We start from the raw sequence: 26689 nt of genomic DNA on the forward strand, positions 1-26689 counted from the left end.
GTACATTGTTGGAAAATTTGAAATTAACGTTTAAGCTTTCGAAACAGGGACAAAAGAGAGGCCATTTTTGTCTGAACGATGAGCGAAAATATACGTAAATTAGTAAACATCAGTGCATGTTATCTGTACTACTGTATTTGTATCGCATTTAAGGTCAATCATTTATTGCAGAAAAAAATGAAAACAAAAAAATAAAATATAACTCTAAGGATGTACTTACATGAAGGATGATTCAAAACAATATCTGGGATTTAAAATTCATGCTAAAATTTGAAAAGTATAAGCAATGGCTCTAAAAGCTACAAATACCAGCAGATTATTTTAGTGGTGTAAAATTTCGCAATTTTCATTAGACAAGGTATATGAAATATTTTGACGGTTATTATTTTGGCGGATTAAAACTTTTATCAATACCTTTGCATGTACACTTTTAAATTGGCGCAATTTATTTTTTGGCGATTTTGTTCTATCCGCAAAAATAAGCAAAAAAATTTACACCACGCGAAAATAAACTGCTACGGTATTGGTTATGGTTATGGAGCTCCTTTCCGAAATATCTTCTGTTTAAAAAGGTACGGTGTAAGCCTGACTTGGACTATTACTTATTTGTTGTGTTTGATTTTACAATTTGATAAGAGACTTACCGTTTTGAATTTTCTCGATACCTTTGCATGTACACTTTTAAATTGGCGCAATTTATTTTTTGGCGATTTTGTTCTATCCGCAAAAATAAGCAAAAAAATTTACACCACGCGAAAATAAACTGCTACGGTATTGGTTATGGTTATGGAGCTCCTTTCCGAAATATCTTCTGTTTAAAAAGGTACGGTGTAAGCCTGACTTGGACTATTACTTATTTGTTGTGTTTGATTTTACAATTTGATAAGAGACTTACCGTTTTGAATTTTCTCGGTGTTTAGTACTTTTGTGAAAATTGTCGAAAAGCAGATTTTCACACGTAGTCTTGCTGTAGTACTGTTTTGTTTTCTTCTGACTTAAGCATGGCGAATTGTGTTCGAAGTTTTGTGATTTGATGTAATAGTTATCAAAAGTACCAGGATTATAATTTAGAAGAACAGACATTCGTTTCATCTACAAAAGACTCATCAGTGACGCTCATATCGAAATATTTATAAAGCCAAACAAGTAGATAGTTGAAGAGCATTGAGAATCCAAAAAGTTGGGCCAAATACGACTAAGGTAATCTATTCATGGAATAAGAAAATCCTTAGTTTTTCGAAAAATTCAAAGTTTTGTAAACAGGAAATCTACAAAAAATGACCAAATTATTGATATTCATGTCAACACCGAAATGTTGACTACTGAGCTGGTAATACCCTCGGGGACTTAATGTCTGTGTATTACAATATGATTATTCACCTAAAGAAATGAAGCGAAAATATTATCGGTCATCTTTGCCTTTGTCTTATTTTTAAAATTATGAAACATTGTCTGTGGTTGTCGTTTGTTGATGTGGTTTCAATAGTGTGTCTTGTTTCTCGTTGTTTTTAGATAGATTAGACCTTTGGTTTCCCTGTTCAAATAGTTTTACGCTAGTCAGTTTGGGTCCTTATATGGCTTGCTGTTCGGTGTAAGCTCTAATATCTCATAATCTTACATCTATAGAAGATTAGAAAGAAAATACATTTATTTTAATCAGGTCAAAAGATTTGGTTTCTTGGCAGATAGTTTTGTTTTAATAACATCTGATTCATTCTATTCAACATACGCATGTTTTGGCCAAGCACATGATAATGGCATAGTTAATTCTACTGGTATATCTAATTCTTGTCCCTCTAACACTTGATATTCTGTTGGAGTTGATGAGTCAATCTACAAAACAAAAGGACAGAAAAATAAATTATATGATAATCTACCTTACACATAATTCTATATCACTGAACATTTTTTTTCTAAATTGACTCGAGAATAATATCTTTCCTTTGAAAAAAAACGAAACGGAAGAACAGTCAATCAAAGGACTTTTTAATATGATGATTTCAAGAGAGAGAGAGAGCGATTCTTCCATTCAAATAAATAAATATTTTGCTGATATCACCTTTTTTTAAAGCATACATACCTTTAACCCCGCAAAGAAAACTTTCGAATTATGTTGCGGGCCATAAGTTTCAAATTCATCACCTCCTATTTGAATAGCACACGTCACTAACATATTTGATTTGTGTTTTGATGTCCAGTGTTCTTCTAACATACGACATAATCCGGCCTTAAAATCTGTTTTTGACAAATCTTCAAATTTGGCATCTTCAATCTCAATTTCATTGATATACCATCGTATTTTATATTTATATATATCTTGTAAGTCGTCTGCATGACATTCAAAAGTTGCCTTAGTGTTAACCATTGTAACATTCCATTCAGTCACAGTTACCGTCTCTGTTAGAGTAACGTTAACATACGGTGACACTGTTACATTTGGGAACGCTAAACGAAAAGAAGAAATTATGTTACAATATCGCACGTTATTACATGTATTAGATCATACAAGAAAAATATTCAATGTCATGTAAAATGTTTACGGTTGCTGCTGGTAAAAAGAAAAAAGGATATGAACATAATAAGACTATTTTTTTTTGACACACATGTGTCTAAAGGAAAAAATTTTAGGGGTTTGTACTAGCCAATTAAGTTTTCTTTGCTGTGTTTTGTGAACTTATTTTGTTTTAGACATCTTTGTTTTTGTCAATTCATTTTCCACTACCATGAGTTAAGAATATCCTTTTATTGTTTTCCGCTTCGTTTTAATAGTTTTTTGTAGCATGTCCATAGTGATTGGATGGTGTAAACTTCCCCCAAAAAGTGTATGGTGTAATGGATATGGCATGTGGGTCAATTATAGAAGTTATATGATGCTATTATGTATTATGTCAGGGGAATGGTGTAATAGTATATGGTCATTTTTATAAATTTCATGTCTATAAAACTATTAATTTTCTTATCCCAGGCAAAGATTACCTTAGACGTATTTGGCACAACTTTTTTTTAGAATATTTGGTTCTCATTGCTCTTCAACTTTGTACGTGTTTGGCTTTCAAACTATTTTGATCTGAGCGTCTGGCGTACACAAATGTTAACATAGTTCCTTTGATAACTATATAAGACATGGTGTGATTGTGTAACGTGTATATAAAGTGTGGTTATCAAAGGTTAAAACTATGAAAAATATTGATTTTTAATTTAATACATTAATTTACAATATAGTGATTAAAATTTCTTTTTTTAAAGTAAATAAAATAGTTTGTAGTCGCAATCTTTGTTTGAAATTAAATTGCATTACGGGTAATTTGGGATAGTGTAGATATAAAGTGTAACGTGTATGGTACAATTGGGAAGTTTGCATCATCCAAGGACGGTTAAGGTAAATATTTTTTATAATCAAACAGATGATATGTACATACTTTTACACCCTGGTGAAAATCCATTTTCAGATATTGTACCATTTTTACAGGGCAGTTGGTCACATGAAACACAAAAAAAAAAACCCAAAAAAACCCCATAATAATAGATAAATAAAGGCAACAGTAGTATACCGCTGTTCAAAACTCATAAATATATGGACAAAAAACAAAATCGGGGTAACAAACTAAAACTGAGGGAAACGCATTAAATATTAGAGGGGAACAACGACACAACATTAAAATGTAACACACACAGCAACGGACTACGCATTATACAAAATCCGATGAGAATAACCAATATAACATATAAACTTGATAATAATGGTAACTGTTGTATAAAACTTGAAAAAGATAAATTCGAATTGCTTTGTCCAAGGAATGACAACACGATGATATGATAACTAAACAGAATCCTCAATTTTGTTAAGCAACTTTTAAATTATACTTCTAAATGCACAGAACAACAATGGTATTACTCGGCGAAACCAATTAACAAAAAATCAACTACAGGAAAAAAAAACACCAATCAGATAAGCAGATTCCAAATACAGTTTGTTCTTTCAAATGTTTAAGAAATTCAAACGGTGTTATTAGTAAAAGTTCAAACTATATATAAATAAGTGATGATGAATTTTGATACTAACCGAGACAGTAAGCTGACGTACATCCACCCGTTATACTTTTTAGGAAATAAACATAGTACCCATTACAGTATTTTATTTGGATTTCATATTCTGTATGTTTACAGTTACCATCATAGTTGGAAGCATATGCAGTTCTTGTAACTGTGACACCAACAGCTGGGTATGGTTCTTCACTAGCAGGTAAATTATCTCAAAATATAAAAAAGCTTAGCATTTATTATAATTACCTCTAAATAGGTTTGAATATTTGGTATTTTGTATTTTAAGCTATAATTGAAAATAACATGTTTGAAGAGGTTTGTTATTAAATTGCACGACATAATGTTTTTATTCCCCATTTATTGGTTTAGTATCATACCATCATAACATATATGAGAAGAACATAACCCGTGTCATGCCAACAACTGGTTTTTGAATAAATGTGTTTAGTTCCGATGCAAAGACCCTATAAGTGAATCAATATTAACGCCAAAATATGCAATCTTTATTGACCTGACAACAGTATCGTAACTATATCCCTTCTTAATAAGTCTATTCAAAGGTTATGTTAGTTTTTGAGGTGAATACTGACACCTTTGTGCTTTATAAAAAATATTTCCATAAAAAATTGGATGTGAAATACCTGAACGTATAAGAAGTCTACAGTTGAGCTATATTTACGAATGATGTCCTTATACCGATGATAAAATTTAGTAAATGTTTTGACTAGTTTGTGATATCGAAAACCCTGGTGTAATAATTTTGCAGTAATCATGGTAATACATAAATTTCTCTTGTTAAAATCTAAAACATTGTTACATACACGAGCGAATCGTACAAGTTGAGATATATAAACACCGTAAGATGGTGACAAGGGAACGTAGAAATATCGCCTCGAACCTTGACCTGACTACACGTGCAGAAAAACTATCCGGCAACGGTTGTTACCGGCCTGTTTCTTTGTTACCTTTGTATTTTATCTAATACTTGTATTTCATCAATTTGAGAACAACAGTTATTTTTTGCATTGACTAGAAATTTGAACAACAATTTGAAATCCGAAATGTATTTAATAGCTTTAAACCAACATTTCACAACAAAGATCATACGAATAATATTGTGATCAACACCATAATCATCATCAGCACTTACTATGGTTATTTTATGTATTCTTGTCTTTAAGTTTTACTATAGGCTTGGTCTGTAAGACATTTTTGCATCTTTGTTACATGTTTTATAGCACAATTTTGACTGCTGTATTATTGCCATGTTTACATTGTCTGTTCGTTTTGTTCACGCATCGTTGTCAATATTTTGGAATTTGATGCGACTGTTATACAAGTTAGATGTTTAGCATGCTATAAAACAGGTTCAATCTACCATTTTCTTCATAAGAGAATACCTGTCTAAAATCAGAAATATACAGTTGTTTCCTTTCATGATGCTTTTGATTTTGTCACTTGAGTATGGACTTTCCGTTTTAAATTTTCCGTTGAGTTGTTTTGTGATTTTACCATTTTTTTTGTGTGTAGAATGTACATACATATCCTCCAAAATGACAATAAAAGCAAGATGATCACAGGAAGTGATTTATGGTTGTATTTGATTTGATTTTTGGTGTTTTAACACCACTTTTAAGTACTGCATTTATGCTATGTCATGATGGGCAGTTTTAATTGGTGGAGGAAGCCGGCGTGCCCTGTGAAAAACCATCGACCTTTGATAGGAAAACGGACAACCCTTGTTAATCTAAATTGAAGTCGAGTGCACCCGCACGAGCGGGGTTCGAACTCACAACCTCATTGTTGACTGGCTAGTAATTACAGAAGCAACTACTTAGACCACTCGGCCACCGAGGCCCCTTTATGGTTGTATTAACACATCAATAAATGAATAAGGTTTTCGGTGATTATTTTTTATACATCAGCATCTTCACATTGCATGGTGTACACCAAAAACTTTCGAACATTATTTAAAAATCTTAAATTGTATTAAGACAATTTTAAAGATATCAGATACCGGTATATGTTATGGTGACTAAAAATGATAGCTTATGCCTGGTATAAATGCATAGTGTCAGTCAAGTTAAGTTGATAATGCAATGAATACTATTTTTTTTATCATATTATGAAGCTACTAAATATTTTTTTTAGAATGAAACTTTTTTTTTTCTAAAAACTGAGAATGTGATATAATTATAGAACTTCCATAGCAAGTGTTGAAAACCTTCTAAGCATGATTGTTGTCTAAAGTTGCAATACTTATTTAGATTTGATTATTTCAGTTTTGTTGAAATTAAAGAAATGGCATACTAGCACCTTAATAAGAGGTTGTTTCCTCAGTACATGTATGTTTTACAGGTAAATTGAAAATTTCATTTTATCTTAAGTTGTGTATTGCTTTTCTAGTAAATTTCAATATGTATTGTGATTTAAAGATTATCGTTGATCATCTCAACGATATTGATTTTCTCGCTTGATCCGGCACGGCGAACGTGAGAAAAGCAATCGAGTTGAGGTAACCAATGATAATCTGTTTATCGTTATTTTACCGATGATGACGTTGCTAGTTTTATTGACAACCGCTTTTAGTTTCTAGCGATAAGTTTTCATATCAGTCTTCTGTGCTACAAATTGAAAAAAAATCAGTTAATGAGATCAAAGGAGTTTTTTTTTATAAAATTGGAATAACTAAGTTAATCCTGATGACCTGTTTCTTTTTCAAAGGATTTTTAAATCAAAATTTATTTAATTCTGCCAAGATGTGCAATGTGTAATGAGTATGCCCAAAACAGAAGGTATTAATTTACAGTTTATCACTGATCAGTAGATCAATTTTCTTCAATTCTATAATTTCTTATCCATTTCATCTATACTATTAAACGAGAAGACCTCATTGTGTGTGTAGCTTCTCTTCCTTCCACAATAAAAGAATCATCATGCCTCTGTGTTCTTTAAGTAACATGCATAGTCGCATTTGTCATCAATTTTTATGATAATTCAAATTGAGTAGTTTTGGGAGAAAAACGACAAAATAGATGTCCGGATATTTTTTCCGTTATCAGACTAACTTTTAGTCATAGATAAGACTTCCAGTTTTAAACATGCACAAGAACAACCAATCGTATGATAGATTACAAAAATGAAAAACAAATAAGCCAATCAGAGTGTTCTCCATATCATGGTTTTTAGATCGTAAGAACCACAACTATTATATCTCCTTAAAGACTATTATGTTTTTGAATTTATCCTTCTGTAAACTACGATTATACTACTATAATATACAGAGACTCTCTGTATTCTGTCTACTTTTTTCTGAAATATTTACTATCTAAGGGGTCAAACCAGTTGCATATATATTGAAATAAGTAAAAGTTTTTAACATATGGAAACAAGAATGTGTCCATAGTTACCGATGCCACATTTACATTTACTATGCGTAGTGGACCGTGAAATGGGGGTAAAATCTCTAATTTGGCATTAAAATTAGAAATATCATATCATAGGGAACATGTTTACTAAGTTTCTAGTTGGTTGGACTTCAACTTTATCAAAAACTACCTCGACAAAAACTTTAACCTGAAGCGGGACAGATAGACGACCGAACGAACGGACGAACAAATTAGAAAACATAATTTCCATAGATGGGGCATACAAATTTATTGTTGAAAGTGAAAACTTTAACCTGGAGCCGGACAGAAGGACGGACGGACGAACGAACGGACGAACAGACTAGAAAACACAATTCCCATAAATGGGGCATTAACATTTATTGTTGAAAGTGAAAGTAGTGATTTGGCCAAAATGAAAGTAGGGTAGAGATTAGAGGGAGGCAGGACTTATTAGGGACGTCGGGATCGGGTGTTTTTAAGCTCGGGATTTCGGGTTTGATCTTTAGGGGATGCGGGAATATATATATTTTTTTTAATTTCGGGATGTCGGGATATGAATTTTGTTAAAATATGAACGTCGGGATTTCATGTTTTTAAGCCCGGGATTTCGGGATCAGGGCCATTCAGACTACCCCTCAAAGAAGCTTTAGTCATTTATACGAGATTTAAATCCTATCATTGGCATCTTAATAGGGCTCTCAAAAGGAAAAGCACTGATGGATTGTCCTAGAAGCACATTTTATTAGAGTCATAATTGTCTATAAGCAGTTTCATTCATTTCATGTTTAAAGCGCTATAAATTTTATTTTAATCTGACTTTTACCAAAAAATGCATTGTCGCAAAGGGGAAGAATAATTGTGATATAAGCCCAGAAACACGAAAAATAATTGAACTTAACAGAAAGGAAGCACAGAACGGACTTTGAAAAAAAGGGAGAAGGCTTTTGATCAGTACCTTATATGACATTCTCCAGTCATATTATCTTTTACAAAAATTCATCAGACAAAAGTTTACAAGCTGTATGTGCCCGCGATTTCGCGGGTGTGTTCTAGTATATATACAATCTAAAATTTAATAAAGGATGAAATATTTCAGACATAATTATGACCAAGTTCAGTGATTTTGTTTGATGTTGCTACGTCAGTTATAAAGATATTGTACTTTACCATGAAACATATTTTGTTTTTATTTTAAATGTGAAGAGGAGTACTTTTTTTGTTAGAAAATAACACCTGGCAAACAAGAAAAGCCCAAATAAAGTTGTGTGACTCTCAGTACAGTCAGACTTTAAAATTACATAATTTGTTTAATATCTACTTTTGATAAATCTGAAAATGCTGTAAGGATGTAAAAATAGGTCAGTATTTCTACTTTATTGTAACTGTAGTCATGTGAATCAAAAGACAGTTATATAGACAGGTAAAATTAAATCAAGTTGTTATTTTTCTCGTTTGAATTGTTTTTCACTGGTTGTTTTGAAACCCTTTTGTCATAATAAAGTACTATGCAATGTGGGCCAATGCTCTGCGTTAAAGGTCATACTATAACCTAAAGTTGCATACATAAATGGCATTAGGTCTTGGCTAGAGAGTTGTCTTACTGTCTATCATATGATGTTACTTCACATGATGATCTCTTTGTTAGGTAGCTGTCTAGTTGACGTATATTCATTTACAGAAATAAGAAACCATATTTGTTTTATTTTATAGAATTGTTCAATTAGAAAGTGAAATTAAGACTTATTCGGCACCTTAGCTATTTTGATTAAATTTCTTTTTACTATTTTACAAATAAAGTTTAACCCATCAAGCAACGATAAAAAATATCTCAGACCGTGCTCGTTTGTTTCTCTAGTCTTTTTTTTCTAGTGGAATAAATATCCTAAATCTGTACAAACCTTCTCGTCATAATGCTGTTTAACGTTAATAACGTAAATAAATTTGTGGAAAAAACGCATTTAAGCGGGTTCAAATGAATAACACATACCATTGCACGCATCAAAACCATCGTTCTTAAGCCTGGGCCATTGAATTTAAGCGTGACTATCGCACTTAGAGTCCTTCACATGTATCATGAAAAAAAGTTTAAAAGCATGTATGCATTACATACCAGAAGAAAACAATTACATTTGAAGTAATTAATCGTTTCACTGAATTACAAATGTAAGTACATGTACATTGTATTCTGTTGAAGACTTGTGTGCGCCTTCTTTCTTACAACCCCTTTGCTGTCACTCATTTTGCCATTTTTATTCAAATGATGCATTGCGTGTTTTATTCAAGAGTATAAATCAACTTCCTGTCTATGTCGTCTATTGACAACACATTAACATTTGATGATTAATATTATTTGAAGTTTGTTTGCTATCGAATATTTGCAAGTACATGTTGTCATATGACTGAAATCTGATCCATTTAAAGATCAAGAATTAACAAATGTTAGTTTATTTAATAGACTGTTCAAATATACTGTGTCATCATCTTGACCATGTAACTTTCAATTTTAATAGAATTGTTATACCTAAGCAGTTTTATGATATTTTTGGGATACAATCAAAATATGTTTTACGAAAATAAAGATAATACATGGATTAACTGCTCTGCGATTATTACTGGCAACAAATGAGGATAGAGACGCATTATATGTCTATTCATTAATGCCCTCTTGTGCAAAAGTAAAATCACAAAAATACTGAACTCTATTCAAAACAGAAAAGTCCCTAATCAAATAGCAAAGCCAAAAGCTCATACACATCAAACGAATGGATAAAAAACAGTTATATTGTTGACTTGGTACAGGCATTATCTTCTGCATAATTACAATGATGGTATTAACCTAGTTTTATAGCGTATTCCATTGATACAAAATTTAAAAAAGAAACCGTAAACACTAAATCGACATTTTTACTTATCCAGTCAGTAGTTGAAAAAATACAACGTCAATTCACTTAATTCAACAATTGGCAACTAATTAATTATGAACAATTAAACGACAATTGTTCATTGGATAAGATAAGTTGACCATGATGATAGAAACTTAAATTCAAATTCAACATTTTTTAAAAACTTTTTATTAAAGGTTTATATTTTCTTATCGTCGCATATTCATGTTTTTCATCTGCCTAAAACAAGTAAAATAACAAAATTACCGAATTATAATGAAAATTTAAAATGCAAAGTCCCATACCAAATGTCAAAATCAATAGATCAAACACATCAAACGAATGGATTTCAACTGACATAACCTGACTTGGTAAAGGCATTTCTATTTTAGAAAACGGTGGATTAAACCTGGTTTTATAGCTTACTAGATCTGTTAATTGTATGAAAGTCGCCAAAAAAAAAAATACATTGCACAATTGACAACGATGTGTGAAAAAAACAATCAGACATAGCAGTAAAAGATTGTTGAAAAAGGGTTCAACAGTCATCATTATGTTATAATCTTTATCACTTTAAAACAAACAAATCTGTTCAATTAGAACTCATTAGCAGACACCGGGTTGAGTTATATATATTTTACTGTGAGAGAAATTCTTGCGATTTTCATTTATAAAGAATAGATGTATTGCACAAAAAAGAAACATGAAGTGTTCTGGCGGATTTTTAAAGGTTGATCTTTTTTTCGAAATGACAATATTCAGCATACGAATTCTTATAAAGTGACTTTGGTTCGCAGGTGTAATACAATGGTTCTATATCACATTTTGGATTACAAGCACCCTAAATATATATGTAACTTCATGGGAGCCAAAAGATACGAAAGGGACATTCAAAATCAAGAATTAAAAATAAACTGTCAAAACCATGGGTAAAAAGATGTGTGATAGCGGTTAATCAAAATTGTTTCTATAATATATTTTAAGATACCTTTTTATATTTGTTTTTACGGCTACGGTTTCTTGAACTTAGCATATGTATGTTTGTTTTCATTGTGTTTTAAACATTTAATTGTAAATGTCTCGAATGGAGAAATATCGTATCACACTAGGTGCAGTTATGGAAGATATATTTTGACATAACTATCAAATCGTAAATTGCGTTTTCTTTATAAAACATTCTGAAAAAAATCACATATCAACACCTTTCACCTATGCGTGATTAAACGCCATAATAAAGTTTTGTTGTTATTTTCATAATTACCAATAAATGACTTATCAACTGCTAGAAATCTGTTTCAAGGATAACATATATAAATTTTCATAATTATGAGGTTTCAAAAGAAAACAATTGCATTTGATACGACAACAAAAGCTAAATAAATATATTACACATTACTTTTTTTTTCTCTACATGTGTCATTATCTGCAATTATCTCAGTCACTACAATTAAATAGATTTCATACAAAAAATTGGCATACCAATTGTAATTTGATCTTTAAATATGATAAACACGGAAGATACCTTGACCCAGACAATATTTGTAAATACCAGTTACATGGCCCTAATTATAGTAATATGAATTTGAACTGACTCTGACTTTAAAAAACCCTGACGTAAATAACTATATTAGATGTTACAAGCATGGCATAAAATAGCTTTAATTATATGGTATTTTAAAATCAACATAACACAATTACACTTCCAAAATAAGCAGATTCTTTTTTTAAATCTACATACTTTTGATACTTCATTATCGCTTTAGGTGCTTTCTTTACAGTAATCTTGTACGAACGTTAATGTTTGGAAAAAATATGCAAAAGTTATTGATTTATAGTCAGTAAATTAGAAAACCACATATAGTTATAACATAAAGGACTAAACATAACATCTCTGTTTTCTGTCATAAATCTTAAAAATCCAAATCCAAACGTATAAATACTATCTATAATACTATATACTGTTTTACGTATTACACCTATGCAATATGATAGATGCGTTTAATGGGACAATTGCATAGGAATTTATAACCCAATAGGCTACCGATGTTTGTTTTGGTTTGTGTTTCTCAAAAATCAGTTTGTCTGTTAAGTATGAAGTCATGTGAGATATTTTTTTTGTGTTTATCCAAATTTACTAAATAGCAAAGCTGTTTAACTGGATATATTTTGGTTTTAAACAAATCTAAACTCTTTCTTATATTTGTTAGGGGCACGAGAGTCAATAAAACGATTAATCTTTTTTGATAACACTGTATCATGTGTATAGCAATCTTAAAAATGTTACATATGTTTAAATAAATTATTTTCCAACATGACTCAAGATTTTGTTGTCTTTTGGTGGTAATCCAGGACATTTCACAAATATAGTTACCGATTTTATTTGCAGGAAAGGTATATATTTATTACGAAATTAAAATAGCCAACTTTTCACGTCTAGGATTTTTTTTAGAATAGTGATTTTGACTTGTATTCTTTTTTTTATTAATAAACATTTCCGTTAAACGGTGTGAATAAAAATAATTACATAATTACTTTTCATTCGTCAAAAAATTGGACAAAAAGTATACTTTGTGCAAAATTGACTTATATTTTATATTAAGATTATTTTCAAACTGTAATTCTTTTAAAGATTAGACCACATAAATGACAAATTTTGAAACCCATCCACGTTATTTGAAAATTTCCAATGTTATAAATAGAATTTATGTTTTATAGCACTAATACACGATAAGAGTAAACATCGTAACCTCCAATATAGATATTTAATGGCCCTGAATTATTCATCACTTATACATTGGTAATTCTAAACATGTCGAAAAATAATCATAAAATTACAGGGATATGCATCACTATGCATTACGACTCACAAGTTCATTATAATAGAAAAACTGAGAAGAAAATTTGATATGGTTTATTGATTATAAAGAACATATCGGAAAATTGTTATTGCTGGTGATCATGAAATCAATATACGTCCTTGCCAAAAGATGATGTTGATACGTTTTACATTTTTATAAATTTGGCTCATATGTTATATGAACAATCAATAGATTCTTTGTTTGGGTTTTAAACCAATCACGTGACAAATATTAATCAGGAAGTATATGAGGACAATCAAACAAAATGTCAGACTTTAATGTATTGGAAGTAACATAATGGGAAAGCAAAATAACTAAACATCTACAATGGAGAACATGTTAACATTATTTTTTATACTTTTCATTCATTTTGTAAAAACGAAATGTGAGTATTTCTTATACTTTAGTTAACTGAATTAAAATAAAATATATCAATGGTGGCTAAAACTAATTATCACTATGGCTAACATATATTATCAGTTAAGTTTATTTTTAGTGTAAAAACGGATCTATACGATGTATTATAATATTGTCGTAATCAATTTTGATGTAAACATAGATTCTGAATAACATATTATTTTAGAAATAGGTATTTTGTTAACATTTTTTAACAGGTTGAATATTTGAATTTTATAACACATCGTTTAATATAACAAATTTGATATCTAATAAAGGTTCTACCCAGAACAAATATAGTGAACCTAGGGTAACATGCATGAATCATAATTTTAAAGCTAACAATCATTTTGATTTTTAATGGTTTTAAATTACCGTTTTTTGTACACATGTATCTCAAATAATAAATTAAACCCGAAAACAAATTTCATTACCCAGCTCACTGGTTCAAATCGTAGAAACAATTGTACATTCCTTGAAGAAGTTATTGTTGAAAGTAATATAATCTTTTGAAGATTAATTTATATAAAAATATAAAATTAAAATAAATTCAGTTAGTAAGTAAAATGCGGGGAACATAAGTGAATATGTCTATTCATTATATTCCAGTTCAAGTATATTAATTAACTAGTACTTTTTACGATAAATTTAATCCTCTTCTTTATTTAATTCATAATTAAAGGGAAGTACGATAAAAATAACAAAAAAGCATGCTGACAAATGTTTGGTGGTTAATTTAATTACTGGTTTATTTCAAGGTGATCCGTGCCTTACCTACAAAGTTTTGGATACACCAAATGAAGATGCTAGGTCCGTAGCAAATGCAGCCTTACCGTCCGCAATATGTGACAATACATTAGAAGCTGGCTGGTACCGTATCACTAGCTATGCTGGAGAACGAATGCCAACAGAATGCGTATATGGCGGAATGAGGTGTGGAACATCTATGTCAATTTGGATGAATGGTAATTTCTTCCTTTCTTTATATGCTTGAGATATAAATTGAATCTACAATTTTCTTTAAGAGACGAGTTAGTATATATATTTTGTTAGATAGCCTTCTTTTTAAGATTTAACGCAACATGTAGTTTTAACTTCAAAATAAGATATAGAACATTATTTCAACCATTATATGTCTCCTTTCTTAGGTTAAACAACGTAGCCAGGTATCTTTGAATTTTAATCAAACTAGGTAAATAATAAAAGAAACACGAAGTATAATTGCCAATGAGACAAGATTCTTCAAGGGCCCAAATGACACAGACATTAACAATTTTAGGTCACCGTACGGCCTTCGACAAAGAGCAAAGTACATACTGCATAGTCGACTATACTAGACTTGTGATTAAAGGTAGAATTTAAGCCACTTATATGTTCTAGTTCATTTTATGTCTGTTGTTCAATTATCATGCAAAAATGAGAACATTAGTAGCTAACTTTTGTTATTTGTGTGATATATACATTCACGAAGAACGTATGTCCTAACAAAACCAGATGATAGTTTGACATTGAGATATTTAAATATAATATATACTTTTTCAATTTTTGTTTTTAAATAAATGATATATATATGTTACAGGCATTTTCTAAATTTAGGCATTTTGTAAAATGCCTGAAAACTTTAGGCATTTTCTAAAATGCCTGCAAGATTCAGTCATTATACATCATTATACATAATGACTAAATTTTCTAGGCATTTTACAAAATGCCTGGAAAAATTGAAAGGCATTTTACAAAATGCCTGAAATCATTTTATAGAATAAAATGTTAAAAAAAACAATTGAAAGATTTGAACACCAGAGCTGTTTTATTTATGATAATTACTTAATTAAAAAAGAAGAGCTTAAATAATCAAGAATACATTTTACTGAATAAATGCAATTAATTCACAGAAGCACAGAACTAGAATTTATTTTAATATCTGACAAAGCACTGTTATGTTTTTTCTTTGTCGATTTTTAGCTCTCCTAGTCAAATGAGTCAAGTAAGCTTTGCTCACCACTTGGCTGCTGTCTTTCGTCTTCGTCTGTTTACTTTCACAGACATGTTCTCCTATAGAGCTACTAGGTAAAATTTATCCAAACTTGGCCAAAATTGTCATTAGAGTATTTTGTTTTAAAAAACTGTCCCATTAATCCCTGATTGCCAAACAACATGACCAACATGGCTATAAATGGAACATATGGGAAAATACAGTTTTTTTTTGCTTAATACATCTCTAAACTGCATTTAGATAAAATCTGACATGGGGGTTAAAAAGTTCATCAGGTTGAGATCTACCAGCCCTGACATTTTTAGACGATCGGACAACACGTTTACAACTCTATGGCTGTTCTGCAGGGGAATTTTCTGATTTTGTCTAAAATACCTTCATTTCAATTGCAATCTGCAGTCTAAATTTCTGTCCTTAATCTTGTTCAATCCTCTGTAGAAATAACCCATACGAATTATAACCAAATTGTGCACGTCTTAAAAATGCATGACATATTTGCGACAGAAAGCAAAAAAAAAAACAGCAATCGGTCAAATAAAAACAAACTTTTCTCTATTTCATGTTTCACTTTAGTGTATTGAATCTAGATTTTCTAAAAATTTGATTGTAAATTTTGTTCTATTGACAGAACAATTTTTCTTTATGTCATTTTGACAAAATAATCATTGATTCAATGTTGGTATCTGAAATACAAAGTGAGTAAGTACTTAACGTAGGTTCACTAAAAGAACCTATCATAAGGCCCCAAAAAAACCCTTCCGATACGGTTTTTGAGAATAAATTTTCTTTGGAAGATATTGTGTTTTTGTCAACCTTTGACATTTGCATCTCAATGATATTCTACAAATTGCCTGAAACTCAACAGGCAATTTGTGGAATTTTGCTTCAAAATTTCAGTCATTTTACAAAATGACTAGGTATTTTTAGTCATTTTGTATAATGCCTGTAAAGGTTAGGCATTTTCTAAATTGCCTGAAAATTCAGTCATTTTACAAAATGCCTAAATTTAGAAAATGCCTGTAACATATATATTGTAACAAGCCATTAAATACATGCCATTTATTGTATAAACTCAATTTCATGTAAAAATAAATAATGAAACAAATATCAAATCTAAATGGGATCATTACACTGATGTATTTAAGATTAAACATATTAAAGATGTAATTAATCGATGTGTCAGTCATAATAACAAGGATTACAAAAATTGAGGGTGATTTAATACAGACAAACGCATATAATGTATGAATATCTGATATTTTCGTTAAATAAATAAGATATAGAATTTGACAGAATGGTTAAAACGAAGAATAATGGCGACGAGACTTGGACTAAATTTAGATATTAAGTCTGTTGAATATTGAAATGAACCAACTGATGGTTGATTACTTTTTTCTTGTATATTATATATGTGGGTCTGTCTTTCTTCCATTTTATCGTTCTATATCCTCTTTCGTTTTTGCTTGTTTTTCAATTTTTTTTTTTTTTTTTAATGTTTAGATATCTCAGTTTTTTTGTAAACATTGCACTACATTATATAGACGCCTATTTTTATATTCCATTCATTTTTGTTTTTCACTAGGAGCTTACCCAGACACAGGAGATGTGAAAACAGTTCAAGCATGCGCAGCACATTATGATGGAGATTGTTGTAAACACTCTTATGACATTGAGGTCAAGAACTGTACAGATTACCTTGTGTACAATTTGGTGCCAGTGTCATCGTGCTATCAGGCATATTGCTTTGGTATATTATCATCATTAGTTTTAATTAAAGTATGATGTGAGAATGAAGAAAGTATTCATTAAGATATACAAAAATCTTTTAATGTCATATTGTCTATTATCATTACTAGAATAGCAGCATTTTGAAATATATCTCTTATTAGATATCTTTTTGTAAGTACTTTTTTCGATCATAATTGTTATAAAATCTTGTCATTATAGGTTCCGAATTGGCATGTCCTGCAGGTGAAACATCAGACAACAACGGGTTTACCCCTGGATGTAGATGTGAGTTTTAAATGAATTACCTGGTTCTAATAGCCGATGGTATAGGATATTTTCCTACTTCCTATTATTCTGATATAACAGAAGTCCATAGCATGTTGTATATTATAAACACATCAAGTTGACACGAAGAGGACCAGAATTGCCACCCTATCACAAATACGTTCATCTTTTACATAATTGCATTAGACGTGTGATATCATTCGTTTTATTTGAACAATTTTCTATTTTGACAAACGCATTACTGCCAAATTTAAAAATAAACATGTTTAATTTAATCTGTTGATTGATTTGTTGCAATATGCATAAGAATGGACGGGATGAGTATCTGAGTATCCAAACATCCAGTTGAAATTATTTATGTACAAAAATATTTTTAGATCTTTCTTAAGGATAAAAATTAGAATGGTATTCAATAATCATGATAATGTTTTTGCAGAAAACTTAGATAAACATTACGAAATATAGTAAAAAAATAACTCCTAGCAAGAGCAAAGTATTTAACTGAACCTAGTTGTGTACAAGTAATCACAGAACGTTTTGATAACCGGTAGTTATAAGTGGAGTACATGTACGGGCGGTGATTCTATGTTAACTCGTGTGTTTATAGTCAATAGAAACCGGACTTTTTTTTTGCTCATTTGAACCTGCAGAACTTCCAGTTTATAAAGAATTCTTTTGTAGATGAGCCGTGCCTCGAGGAAAACCATCAATCTTTAGATCATTGGGAGCGATCAGTTAACAATACAGAAATAGGAAATCTATGTGACAATACCCTAACACCAGGATGGTACCGTCCAATAAGTGCCGTAGGAAATACGATGCCAACAGAATGTCCACAAGGTGGATACAAATGTGGAACTAGTTCTCCAATATGGATGGATGGTAGGAACTTATCTCATTCAATTGAAATTAATAGGCTCTTTGGGCACATACCTACGCAATATATATTTTAATGGAAATACATGTCAACAGCTAACTGCATTTTAAAATAGTCATGAAAAATCAATTGAAACATAGAATTATCTTCCTGAGAAAGAAATTATATATAAAAAGATCTTCTAAAGATAAAACACTTTGTTCTCTAATGAATCTACGTTGTTATTATTGATATTTATAAAATTACTAAAGGAACGACTCATTATTGAAGTTTGTTCTTTGCTAATGTTTTCAATAAAAATATAAGTATGCTTTACGTAGCCATTTTTTTCTTTATTACAAACTGTTGTATAATTTACTTGCAGGATCTTACCCGTCTTCAGGTGAAATTGCAAATGTAACGGCATGTGTTGGAAATTATAACGGAGGATGTTGTACTAGTTCTTATGACATGCAGGTTAAAAACTGTGACGATTTTTACATATACAACTTGAAACCTACCAGTGGATGCTACCAAGCATATTGTTTTGGTGAGATAATGTCATTTTAGTTCTTTTAATCCAACTATTATTCGAAAAAGTATATAATCAAAATACTGTTTAGCAATTTTTTAATACAGACAAACAACAACAAAATAAAAATATAACAAGCAAAACTTTGAATTCATTTATTGCAATAGCTGTTTAATAATGATGGTATGACCTCGGTAGTCCGTTTGAAATATGCCTTAGCAGTAATTACTCCTGAGGGGAAGGTATGAGCTAACAACGAGTGCATCGACTGGGAAAGCGGAGTATGATCTGCATCAACTCAATATAACAGGTCACGGGGAAATCGACACAACTAATGAACGGGGTATTTATTTAACCCGTACTGATACATTGTGACCAATGGAACTCGAAGCAATCTATATGCTGTAAATGCTAAACCATTGACATCTCATTGTCAAAGAATGGACTAGCGGTTTAATTTTATCAGGTACCAGACACATATAAAATGTTGGCTGAAATAACTAAAAAAATAGACAGTTCTAAAGATATTGATAATTATTTGTTACTTGTTTTGATTAACTTAAATAATGCTTTAAATGATTTTCGTAGGTACTGAGGTAAAATGTCCAGTGGGAGAAACATCTGATAATGAAGGGTTTACACCAGGATGTGAATGTACGTATAACGTGAATGTGTGCTCCAATAAATTCAAGTCCATTATCTTTCATAATTGTAACGAGCTTTGTGTTATTATGTGTAAACGTACAATTTTTGTACACTCGAAATACTTTAAAAAAAAAAAAAGTACCAAGCTTATACATGTGTAGGTCAGACGTGTCCAGTCTACAGAAAAAAGATAAAATGCGCTCGAATAAAAAAGTGATAATATAATTAACATTCGAAGTTAACGTTCATTGCAGATACTATGTTCTGAATGGTTTTGCTAAATGCAGCTAAAGTAGTTAACGTCTGCCTAAGAATCAAATTGAATATTTACAAAATAAAAGTGATTAAAAGTGTAAACCGAATGAATACCTTGATAACCTGATAATAAAGAAAACATATTTACATATTATTATGCCGAATTAGAAAGGTTCAATAAAAAAGTCATATTATTGTTTAAGTCGACCCATGTCATAGCAGTAACTACGGTATACTGGAAGGTGAAATGAAACGGTCATCGAACTATACGCTACAAACGACTGACGTGGCGATAGAGGACAGTCGATTAACAACAGGATGGTACAAGATCGATAGTGTAACAGGAAATGACATAGTCAATGATAGCGTTGTAATGATGCAGTGTGGAACGTTATATCCGCTTTGGATGGAAGGTGAATATTTTTCATTTAATACTTGTGTATGCGGACTGTAGTGTATATTTGTATTATTTTTTTGTTGTTTTTGTAGGTATATAAATAACGTCATTATATATGTTACAAAGAGATACTTATAATACATCTTTGATATTATATTCATGTGAAGTAATGAAAATTCTAAAATCTGTCTAATAAACTGTTATTTGGTACCTAATCAGATTTAACATATTTAAGCGATCAACATTAAAGCTCTTATATTTTAGGAAGCCTACCTGATGTTTCTGACAAAACCGTTGACAGAAAAGTATGTCAATCAGGATTATATAGCACATGTGACCAGGAGTATGATATTAAAGTTAGAAATTGTGGTACCTACAGGACTTATTACTTGACACAGTTGAATGTTGATAAATCGGCCTACTGCTTTGGTAAGTTTTATGTTTGAAAAAATAAATTTACCCATCTTCTTTCTTAAAATGACATGTATCCAGTAAGGAATATTACAATTATAATCTAATGTCTGTTTCTTAATATGTCGGCGTTTACTTTTGTTAATGTTCAGTGAACATATGCATTGTATCAATTAATCATATCTCTTATGGTCCTACCTGTTATGACAAATTGTCGTTGTTACCATGCACGTTACTACATTCTACTTCAAAAAAATGTCGAGGTTTCAGGCATTTGAAATGAAAAGTTTTTTGAATTATTGATTAAAAAGATGATGCGTTTAATATCATTTTTGAAATTACACATTATTAATGGGAAATGTTACTCGAGAAGATGTAATGCAAATGCAATGCAAATAATCAGAAGAAATTCATTAGTATTAGTACTTTGTTGTTGTCCAGTTTATTACTCACAGAAGACCATCGATATAATTTTATATAAAAGGAGGACAAAATGGATGTATTCATATTATTTTGTTATTTATTTGATATTTAAGGTACATTCCCTGTTCCTGATCCTACAACTACTACACCACCCACCACACGAAGAACACCACCAGGAAACCATCCTTCAAAAGAAGGTATCGACAGTTTATATTTATTATTTGATACATCTTATTGCAATTTAAATAAATCTTCTAGTGTTATTTTAAAATCAACATTCATTGCTTTCCGAACATGTAGAATGTAAGGGAATGATTTTATGAACCATGATAAAATATGTTTTATTTATATCAGTTCATGTAAAAGTATTTTTATCATATTATTGTCAAATTGTCGCTAACCCCTGTCATTATTCTGACAAAGAAATACATTTACAATGCAAAAATCGAATATCGGAGGCTCAAAGATGGCAAATTATGTACCATCGGTCAACAGAGATATCCTTTAAAGATTATATGTCTCAGATTGGCAATCACTATATACTGTCACCAGTCTGCGTGTGAATAATAACATACCCACGCAAACTCCATGAAAACCAATATGTGATAGCCAACTTGTAACATCGCGACATTGAAAAATGTTTCAGTGCAAAGACTGTGTAATTGATAATTTATTCTTAAATACTATTTCTCTTTATATTGTTGTGTTTATATATACATAGTATATCTAATAGTATGTGTTAAAAGGCCAAATGTATACTCTTGTGAAAGTTTTATCCGTTATTTCACGACACTTATTGTTGCGTTAGAAATTTAAAAAAACTTAGGAATGCTTAACATATTCCTTTATTTTCTGTACATATGGTCTTTACTTTTACTTTTAGTTTGGAAACGAACACGGTATCAATTGGCCGCAAGAAATAATCAAACATGGTTTTTTTCAATTTTTTTTTACATCACTAGGTTAATACCTCTGCAGGTGGACTATCAATAGTCAGCACTTTGGTACTGACATGATTTCACAAACATTACTAAAATAATATTTTTACAAATTTTGAAATTATACAGACACTTAGATTTTAACTCCCTAAGGCGAAGTTGACTTAAGCTGAGTAAGCCTTTTTAGTTAAAGTATTATTAACATATAGCTCTTCAGCGGTTTCGGTACTAATACATCTTCGGATTTCAAATGTTTAACCTTGAGCGTTCCTGGTTAAGCTTATTCTAAAACATTTAGAAAAGCGCATCGGACGCAAGAACTTGTCAAAAGTGTTGTTTTCAATTATTTACATCAATGGGTCGATACCTCTGCTGGTGGACTATAAGTACCCGAGGGTATCATCAGCTCAGTAGTCAGTACTACGGTACTGACATAATTTCACAAACTTTTCTAAAACTCTCCGTTTATAAGTTTTGAAATTAATGAGAAACTAAGGTTTCAACTTCCGCATGTAAAATTGGCTTTAGATGAATTTGGCTATTTATTTTAGGTATTTTTGACATATACATGTAGCCCTTGAACGGATTAGGTACTTATACATCCTCGAATTTCAAATGTTTGGCATTGAGCGTCCCTGATGAAGGTACATCTAGAAAAGCGCATCTAATGCTAAACAATAGTGAACGTGTTGTTTTAAAATTTTTAAAATGATGATTTAAACTTGAATTTAACTATGTTTCAATAGATGATGAGAACGACAAAGATGACAAACCCTATATATGGGTCATCGTTGGTATGCTAGCAGTACTTTCTACAATATTGCTGGCTATACTTCTTGTAAAGTAAGTGTTAGATACGTGTATAAAAAGCCGTAACACAAAACATTACAATACACTAATGTAATACTGTCGTATAAACCAATTCTTAAGTTAACACTATGAATCAAGCACATTTAGAAGGCGTGAGGAATGAATTTATATACTAGAATTTCCACTGATCTGTTCGCTATAAACGAGTTATTATAGAAAATATTTTGATGTTCTGATAGTTTGTGACGTTAATAGTGTTCATTCAATACTTTACGTATGATCGACGAGTAAAGTCTTTTGCCATGACCATGAGCTCATAGCTATGTGTATACATGTTCCATTTTTCACACTTATTTTTAATGGTTACATGTGCAGTCACTGGTATTCTTTCGATGTAATATATATTTGAACATGTCGTCGTGACAAATTGTACTATGTCCTCCTTAGAGAATACGAAAGCAGACATTTTTTCAAAAAGAGGTAATATCAACAAATTTCTGTAAAATATATATGTTTTTTTCAGAGTCTTCTTACAAAGAACAGCATCTAAGCGCGCGGTCAGCTTTGTCAATGTAAACATGGTGAAGGAAAAGTGTCCATCTTACGAAGAGGCAACACAAAACGACAAAAACAATCGGTTGCTGGAGATTAATACTGTAGGGCAAAGCGCCCCTGTGAATCAGTTCACTGTTAGTACGGCATCAGTTCCACCAAATAGTACAAATTTCGGGCAAATGAAAAGATTTTAGATACTTTGTACAGATCATGTCTTTAAAATATATAGACGAAAATTGTTGTAAGGAAATCCAAATTAAATGTAATATTCTTTGAAAAATTATAAAATATTAATCCAAACATTGTTTGTTTGTGTATATCAGTTTAACTTAATCTGAAAACGTGTCTTTCTCGTATTGCTGCTGTAATATCACCAAACCGTAGATTGGTGAACCCAGTTTTTTTTATTATTGAAAAATGTTTACAAACATGCAAATTTATAAGTTAAATATCAATGTGAATCATACAATTTATTTAAGAATTGAATGCTTATTTTGTAACTTCATTCGGGTGTAAAAGCGTTGAATGAGTACATTTTGTATGAAGCGCTTGCGCACGGTCAACGCTATTCAACTATATGAAGTTACAAAAAGCATTGAATACTAAAAATTACATTTTTTTAGCTAGAATCATGAAAACACGAATTTTATCAACTTTTGTATTTAATTCACCTGTGCTCTTTATTGTGGGATGCAATAACTTAAGGAATAACACGTGATGTGCAGTTAGCCAATCAAAATATCCTATTATAATAAAACATACATCTAATGTAATTATTAACAGAAATTAATATGTATTTTTAATTGAATTGTCCTATCAATTTGTTTACTTTAGTTTTATTTATTGAGGACTTCTGCTGTATGTATTTTTAGTATAATCATACCTCTTGAAGGTCTTCAGTTTACGATACCGTCCAGATATTGTTTTTATGTTTACATGTTCCTTTTGTATGCTGTAAGAATGACAGTTTGTTTTTGTACTTGCGTCTTTTGATATCTTTTTTTACATAGTTTGATACATTATGCATTTATGTGTTGCTTGATATCTATCATTATTAAACCTGTCTAACTTTATCTATAAGGGTTAGGAATAATATCGGACGATGAAGGTGATTAAAAGGTTGAGATTATGTGTAACGAATTGTTCATTCCCGAAAAATAGATATGATGTACATATTGTCTTTTGTATATCTTGATATGCTGACTCAACATTATTTTAAAAGAAATCTTAATTCACACTTCATAATGTGTTAGTTTTGATAATTGGAAAACTACAAATAAAGCCGGAGGCCACTAAATACGTATTGACACACAATCATTACGGATTTTTTAAAAAGTAAAGTCTGATAAAACGGGAACACTTTTGGATAGAGATATTTAGATTAAGTTTCGAAAATTAACATAGAAGAAGCGTTTGCTCCTTTCTCTCCTGCACTGACATGGCGATATTAAAAGAGGGACGAAAGATACCAAAGGGACAGTCAAACTCATAAATCTAAAACAAACTGACAACGCTATGGCTAAAAGTGGAAAAGACAAACAGAAAAACAATAGTACACATGGCAAAACATAGAAAACTAAAGAATAAACCACAAGAACCCAACTAAAAACTAGGGGTGATCTCAGGTGCTCCGGAAGGGTAAGCAGATCCTGCTCCACATGTAAGTTTTGCTATTTATGTAATGTTCCTGGATTTTCATTTGAGTTTAAAAACGTTGTAAAACGTAGTTGTTAAAATAATATAATCAGTTTTAATGTTTACTGAGTCATACATTAAAAGATGTACATATACTTAACTGTATTAGATTAGACAGATTTGAAATCATGGTTTTGTTATTGTAATAAACGTTTGGTTAAAATGTTTTGTTAATTTATTTATTAATATTAGAATATTAAAACAGTAAAACTCGATCTATCTAAGATAAGTTTGAATAACTTGCAAAAATCAAAAAGGGGCCTAATATATCACATTTTCGTATTAAAATTACGTACCCTTTACTTTGGATTTGCCGAGCTATATTAACATATCTAGGCATGTGTCGATTTTATGATCATGCTGCAAAAAACATATTGATGTAGATGTGAAGATATAAAAGAGGGACAACAGATACCCGAGGGACAGTCAAACTCATAAATCGAAAAAAAACTGACAACGTCATGGCTAAAAATTAAAAAGACAAACAGACAAACAATGATACACATGACACAACATAGAAAACTAAAGAATAAACAACACGAACCCCACACAAAAATTGCTCCACCTGTGGCATCCGTCGTGTTACTTATGTGATAACAAATCCGGTAAATAGTTGAACTCGGTAGGTCATATTCATGAAAGGGAAGGGAATTGTAATTAGGACGTAAGGAAAATATCCAATATCATCTGTGAAACAGTCATCCCATTACGGTCAACTAACTCGTGATGGCGTCCGAAAAATTTACGAAGTGATGATTTGAACTTCCCCATTATAACATGTATAATAACACCAAAAAGTAAATTGTTCCGATTTATTACAAAGGAAGTTTTAAATTATATAAAGAACAAAACAATGTTTTGTTTTGTTTGCTTTTGTTACTGGTATACATGTTATACCCTAGCAATTATGGCATTCCTTCATGTGATTAAATTGCGAAAAAAACTGCATCCAACAGTACAAAATACAAATGATTTTGGCTAAAAATAGCAATGAGTATGAAAAAGTTATGACCATGTATTCTGTGAAAACCTCAGTGAACAGTATCTATGATAATGAATTAAGTTAGGATATAGATCATTAAATATTTGTGGCAAGATTGTGACTTGCATTAAGCGACATATCAGTAATTAAATAAACAGGCCTTCCTTTCCTTAAAAAATTGTCTAAATAAAATCGATGACAAAACTGAAAGCATATCAAAGCCCATAAGAGATAAATAATTAAACAAAAACACCGATTTTTTTCTCTCGAAGAAACGGACAAACAATATTTAGGCATTGAACATTGACATCGATAACATTCTGGGAGAATATGTTTTATAAAGTTATTGTAGTGTTTATACACGAGTTTTAAAATGATATACCACTTACATATAGAGATGTTTTATTTAAGAATTTTATTGGTTCAAATATATTTTGACTGAAAGGGCATCACATAATTTTAAAAACTGTGCAAATTGAAACACGTTCAATAATGTGGATTGGCTTTAACCTGTTGTTATGTTACTGCTGTATTCAATTTAAATGCACATAATGTATACATGATATAAATATTTGCAATACTTTATACAATCCGGTCTAAACTTTGTTCTTGAAA

At 30.7% G+C, this 26689-nt stretch overlaps 1 protein-coding gene across 1 annotated transcript; it reads left to right on the forward strand.

The window, feature by feature from the left end:
- The first annotated feature begins 13109 nt into the window (after positions 1 to 13109).
- LOC139485799 (oncoprotein-induced transcript 3 protein-like) lies at positions 13110 to 25255 on the forward strand. Its single transcript, XM_071270446.1, has 12 exons — positions 13110 to 13558; positions 14328 to 14534; positions 17145 to 17309; positions 17510 to 17575; positions 18257 to 18457; positions 18817 to 18981; positions 19552 to 19617; positions 20067 to 20276; positions 20525 to 20689; positions 21208 to 21291; positions 22779 to 22875; positions 23366 to 25255. The coding sequence occupies exons 1-12, from the start codon at positions 13501 to 13503 to the stop codon at positions 23589 to 23591; spliced, it is 1710 nt and encodes a 569-aa protein (XP_071126547.1). The 5' UTR covers positions 13110 to 13500; the 3' UTR covers positions 23592 to 25255.
- Positions 25256 to 26689: the final 1434 nt, after the last annotated feature.

The sequence above is a fragment of the Mytilus edulis genome, chromosome 8, assembly GCF_963676685.1.
Source record: "Mytilus edulis chromosome 8, xbMytEdul2.2, whole genome shotgun sequence".
Classification (NCBI taxonomy): domain Eukaryota; kingdom Metazoa; phylum Mollusca; class Bivalvia; order Mytilida; family Mytilidae; genus Mytilus; species Mytilus edulis.

What these genes read in the sequence shown, in the direction of transcription:
- LOC139485799 (XM_071270446.1), top strand. Translation starts at nt 13,501, where the DNA reads ATGGAGAACATGTTAACATTATTTTTTATACTTTTCATTCATTTTGTA. An exon ending in GTTTACCCCTGGATGTAGAT is followed by an intron (nt 17,576 to 18,256) that starts GTGAGTTTTAAA and finishes ATTCTTTTGTAG; the next exon opens with ATGAGCCGTGCCTCGAGGAA. An exon ending in AAACCATCCTTCAAAAGAAG is followed by an intron (nt 21,292 to 22,778) that starts GTATCGACAGTT and finishes ATGTTTCAATAG; the next exon opens with ATGATGAGAACGACAAAGAT.